We start from the raw sequence: 6,000 nt of genomic DNA, 5'->3' as shown, positions 1-6,000 counted from the left end.
ACGAAAGCGACCAAAAACATGTACTCGCTGACGTGTACTGCAACATTACCTCAGCTGCAGGTCCTACCCGTTGATAAGACAAAACCGTGACCTCCTTCACTTCAGGCGATCACACGAGTGCAAATTCGTAGTCAACTTTTCGGTGCAAATAACAGCAGGGCCATGAACCAGGGCATCCTCCAGCAACAGAAAGCATTGTAAAATTTCGAATCTGCAACAGATAACAAACTATATATTAATACACACACTTTGACGCCTTTTATGTGAAGTAGATACTGTTTTCCCACTGCTTTTCTTATGCACCTGCAGGCACCGTACTCTTAAAAACTGCCACGTAGGAGGTTCGGAAATGGGTGTTGGGAGAAATAAATAAGAGTGAAAGATATAATCCCTGGACAACTAGAGAAACAAACGAAGGAAGTGGGAAAGGTTTGCGCAGCTCGATCTAGGGTTAGCGGTTGTGACTTCCCCTTTGTCTTTGCAGCCGTTGAGCTCTGTGGTCGGCTGCAATCTGATGTTCTTCTCTGGGTTTTCGGACAGTTTGACGGCGCAGCCGAAACGCCGTCTCCTCGCGCCGTCCGGATATGAATGAAAGCAGTCGTACTACTTGAAGTTCGGGGATCTCTTCCCCCAACATGTCACTTGATGGATTTGGTGATTGGATAAGTTGTTAGGCTCTGTTTTAATGTCGGTTTTACGGCGTAGGAACTGAGCTTTGTTTGCGAATCTGCTTGAATTCTGTGGCTGTGAGACACTCTAGTGGAGTGGATCGGAGATGAAGGATCGGAACCACCTGCCTAGAGCTTTGAGCTTTGGTATATCGGATTTGGCTCTTGAATGCGTGATGGGATACATCGACGAAGCTTGCGATAGGGGGGCCATCTCGCTGGTTTGCAAGAAGTGGTATCGATGCGATTGTCTCACGAGGAAGCATGTGACGATCGCTATCTGTTACTCAACTACTCCGCAGAGGCTTCGGGAGAGGTTCCCCAGGTTGGAGTCGCTCAAGCTCAAGGGGAAGCCCCGGGCGGCCATGTTTTTTAATATCATACCCGAGGACTGGGGAGGATATGCTGGGCCTTGGATCTATGAAATCGCCTCGGAGGATTTTGTGTGCCTGAAAGCACTCCACCTTCGTCGAATGATCGTAACAGATGCGGATATTGATGTCCTGGTTCGTGCTCGCGGCCATGTGCTACAGTCTTTGAAATTGGATAAGTGTTCCGGATTCTCGACTGATGGTCTTACTAGGATTGCCAGCTCTTGCAGGTACTTCAAATTAGCTAATTGTTCCATTTTTTTACCACTTGCACGTCACGATTGTATTTAAATTTTTTTTAATAATATCAATTTTTTTGCTCTTCTAGTTATCGGCACTTTCAAATCCCTGGACATATTTGAATACTGGTTTTTTGAGCTTTTTGTTCTTCTCTGTCTGGTTGCAAATATTTTTTTAAGACTGACCTTCAGACTGGTGGATTTGTGAAGAAAAAGTATGGTGCTTTAGGGTGTCATTTGATGAGAAAGTCTTCCGATAGTCCTTTTTCAATGAAAATTTTTAGGAGGTTTCTTTGTCTAAAAGAGGTCTGTGTGCATTAGCAGAATTTCAGTTGAACGCTGCGTAATTATTCTAGTCGAAGGATGATGGCTTCTTTTTCGTTCTCTATTTCTATGTGACTAGATTTTTTGTCTTTATTTTTTGCTCATTTTGGAACCACTCTTTAGCTTGCCCCACGGTGTCTAACCTAAAACACAAGTGGGTGAATTGGAAAAACAGGGGAAAAGGGCACCTATAGTTTTAAGTTCTGTTTTGCATTTTACTATGAAAATCATTTTTCTCAAGGTGCGCATCATTGAGTGGCAGTAAAATGTGATCGTTATGCTTGCTATGCAACATATCTTTTGGTAATATAATTTTGAGACCTGGTTAAATTCTAATTCTTTGCTTTGATTTGTTTCTCGTTGCTTAGTTTTTTGTAATTTTTGCTGCAATTTTGCGATACATTGCCAATTTGATAGGTGAATGTGAAATAAGCGAATTTCATGGTGAGAAGACAGAATGTTGGTCCAATCATGAGTATTTGTAGAGATTGTCCTTTAATCCAATTTCACTCACACCATGATTATGAGCATGTAAGATTGAGTTCATTGATTGTAAATCTTTGTAATTCAAGAGTTGTAATCTACTACCAACTAATTTTTGGAAAGTAGAGTTATCATAGTATACACTTTAAAAAGTTAAGTACACCATAACAAATCTAGTATATGTAGTTCTAGTGAACTCTTTCTCAGAGAGCTTAGTCGTTGATGAGACTCAATTATGACTATAATTAAAATTACTAATATTTTTACCTTTAATCAGGATATTTTTAAGCCAAGGCAACTATTCATTTTCTTAAGGATTAAATTGATATAATGTGTGATATATGGAGTCTAGTAAATACATTTTTTCCTTCATCAATTTATTTCTCAATGTTATAAGCACTTACATTGTTAGTGATCATTTTGATCATTAGATGCTCTCCAATATCCTTTACAATTTTACTTATTTGTTTGAAAATGTGCTCTACTTCATTTGATTTGATGCTTCATAGATTTCTGAAATATAATGTTATAGGGATTGCTTATTAAACTATCGATTAACTTTTATTTTATTTTTTATCATTAGACATGCTTGTAACTTTAGTTTATGACCAGGCTCTCTTGATTTTCTTGATGTCCATCTTTGTTCTTCTTTTTGGTCTCCCTTCAATGTCTAAGACCTCAACTTATTAATGGAAGGAGGTTTATTGCCTCAACCATAAAAATATATAAAATTATTAGAATATTAGAATATTTATTAATACAAAATTTTGTATTAATGACATTATTTGCTTTTATTTTCTTTCATTTATTCCTTTATCCTGGTTTTATTTGTTTCCTGACTAGTGTATCCTGTAATGGATATTTATACCCCTTCTTTGCATCAATAAGTATTACCTTGGGTTCTATTCTAACATGTGATCAGAGTTCAACCCTAAATCTAGCAGCCCCCGGCCTCCTAGTCCGGTTTCAGCAGCCGCCGCCACCACAACCTAACTGGTAGCCTCTTATGTCAGGTCTAGCGAACAACAAGAATTCCAAAAGTTTTCGTCATGCCTACTCTCTTTCCACTGGGAACAACAGGGATTCCAGACAATAGGTTTTTCCCTGTCTGCTTTTATTCCGCTCCTTTCTGTTTCGCTAGGAACAACAGGTTTCTACGAACATACAACAGGTTTCTTCTTGTTTGTAGTTGTTCACTCTTATTTTGTAGATTGTTCGCAATCCTAGAGGTTTCGTTAGATTGCAGGCTTCTTCTGCTTAAGGATCCCTCAATTTCTGCAGTTACTGCTATCTGTTTTGTATCTATTTGTCGTGATTCTACCGGAATAGATTGACTACTCAGAACCTCAACAACATATTTTTTTGCTCAGTCGGAATTATGACTGATTCCTTCAATGAATCACCCTCAGAAGGCGTTCTTGACTCCAGCAGAAGATTGACTACAAATCTTGCTCTCGTGCAGACCGACATGAATTTCTTGATCTCAACTCATTTGTTGAACGACAATAACTTTTTCCTATCCCAATCTGTGTCCTTGTTCATCAAAGAACGTGAGAAATTCGGTCATCTTACTTGTGTGATTTGTGAACCTACAAATGTTGACCTAGCATATGGAGCCTGGGAATTGGAGAATTTCATGGTTATGTCGTGGCTGATCAACTCCATGAAAACTTCTATTGGCTGATATATATGTTTCTTCTTTTTGCTAGTGCCCTCTGGACGACAGTCTGTGATATCTACTCAAATATATTGAATTCCAACCAACTCTATGAGGTATTTAAGAAAATCCGTGAACCAAAACAAGGATCGAGGACCATGACCTAGTACTACAATGATTTAGTTGCGTTATGGATGGATGCAACCTGTATTATGACTACACTTGGGAATCTCCGGCTGATCCGCCTCTTTTCCAAAAAATTGTATAAAAGGACCATATGTTACAATTTCTGGCGGGCCTCAACAAAGATATTGACAAAGTCCGGGGTCGTATCCTTGGCACATCTCTTCCTTTTACTCGCGTTGCTTTCACTGAGATTTGTCATGAAGAGAGCCGGAGACTTATCATGCTCGGTACTTCCACTCCGTTTGTCGAATCGTTCACCTGGGTCTCTAATTGTGCTCAACCCAGACTGGTCACTCCACTTATGATTTATACTGTAAACCCAACCACACTCGTGATAAATGCTGGAAGCTCCATGGAAAATTTTCTTCCAAACCTTCAACCAAATCTTCCACTGCCAAGGGTCTTCCTATGACATCTGAATCCAACACAATATTGCTGGCCTCTACCCAAAACAATCCAGATTTCTCTAATTCTCCTAAAAGTTAAATGGAGCACTTAATCAAGCTACTTGGATCAAGTCTGCTCTCTGTCGGGCTGTCGACTTCTCACGTTCGTCAAGGTACCAATGAATCATTGATTTTGGTGCCACATATCACATGAATGGAAGCTCTCAAGCCTTCTCAACATACTATCCTTGTTCAGGAAGAGATACTATTAAAATTGCTGACGGTTCCCAAAGTTTCAATGTTGGTAAAGGATTTGTTGTTTAAACATGTTTAACTTTAGAATTTGTATTGCATGTACCTCTTTTGAGATATAACATTTTATCTATCACATATGACATTGATTGTGTTGCTCATTTTTCTTTCATTGTTTGTGTCTTTCAGAATCTTAATTTGGGGAGCATGATTGAAACTGCTAAGTGGGTTGACAGACTCTACTTCTTTTATGAGGAAATCATGGTGAATAAGGAGACTACATAGCAGTTACAGTTTATCTCAGTTCACTGAATGCTCTATTATTTTGTTACATTTTCACTTTGGTCATCCTAGTTTCCAATATCTAAAATAGTTGTATGATGTTTACTGATAAAAATCTTTCTAATTTTAAACATGATACCTGTTAATTAGCTAACATTACCGTATTTCTTATCCACCCCATAATTACACACCTTCTGCTACTTTCTATCTTATTCACACCACTTTATGAGGATCATCTCGCACTCCTAGTTACACCAATAAACGGTAGTTCCTTACTTTGATTGATGACCACACTTAAATGATATGAGTCTATATTTAAAAAGATAAATCTGAAACTGCTGTCACTTTAATAAACTTTCACACATGACCAAATTCAAAAGTCCTATTCAAGTCTTTCGGGCTGATAACGGTTGTGAATTTTTTAATTATATATTAGGAGAATTCTTGGTAAGTAAGGACATCCTCCATCATAGCTCGTGTATCGATACTTCTCAACAAAATGGGATAGTCAAGAGAAAAAACCGACATCTTTTCGATTTTCTCGCTCCATTATATTTCACTATAATATTTCAAAACAATCTGGAATGTAGTTTTTATCGCAACTTATTTTATAAATAGAGTTTCCAAAAAAATTCATAACTTCCGTATCTTTTTAGCTGTCTTAAGATCTTGTTTTTCTAACAATCAAGTCTTCTTTACTTTAGATCGCAAAATTTTTTGGTGCACAGTCTTTGTTCGGAACACAGTCCCAACTTGGAGTAAACTTGATCTAAAGTCTATAAAATGTGTTTTCCTCGGATACTTTGTCACTCATAAGAGGTATCCGTGTTTTGATCCTATCACAAATAAGGTCTATGTAAGTTCTGATGTCATTTTTTTGAAAGTGTTCCCTACTTTCCTTACTCCCCTCTAGTGATGAGGAGCTTGAGTTCTTGGACACTGTTCCCTACTCTACTCCTATGAATGTTCCCCCCACGTCACCTATTATCGAGGAACCCTCTGTTTCTGTGGTTCCACCAACTTCTCCTACCACTAAGGAGTCCTCTGTCCCTTTGGTTTCAATGGCACATCCTTCCACTCTCTGTGTCCACACCCGTCTTACTCGTTTTGATGCACCTACTCTGGAGCATGCTAACCCCTTACTGGACCCTG

At 38.6% G+C, this 6,000-nt stretch overlaps 1 protein-coding gene across 2 annotated transcripts in view; it reads left to right on the top strand.

Annotated features, from left to right (window-relative positions):
- The first annotated feature begins 378 nt into the window (after positions 1–378).
- LOC110018270 (coronatine-insensitive protein homolog 1b) overlaps positions 379–6,000 on the top strand; it is a 35,978-nt gene continuing 30,356 nt past the window's right edge. For both annotated transcript variants that reach the window (XM_020715540.1, XM_020715539.1), the window contains exon 1: positions 379–1,269. In XM_020715540.1, the coding sequence (XP_020571199.1) occupies positions 776–1,269 (494 nt within the window). In that variant the 5' untranslated portion in view covers positions 379–775. The remainder of the gene's footprint in view (positions 1,270–6,000) is intronic.

Source organism: Phalaenopsis equestris, unplaced genomic scaffold (assembly GCF_001263595.1).
Source record: "Phalaenopsis equestris unplaced genomic scaffold, ASM126359v1 Scaffold000006, whole genome shotgun sequence".
Classification (NCBI taxonomy): Eukaryota; Viridiplantae; Streptophyta; class Magnoliopsida; order Asparagales; family Orchidaceae; genus Phalaenopsis; species Phalaenopsis equestris.
Note: the sequence above shows the minus strand (reverse complement) of the source record. Positions and strands in the feature narration are given on the sequence as shown.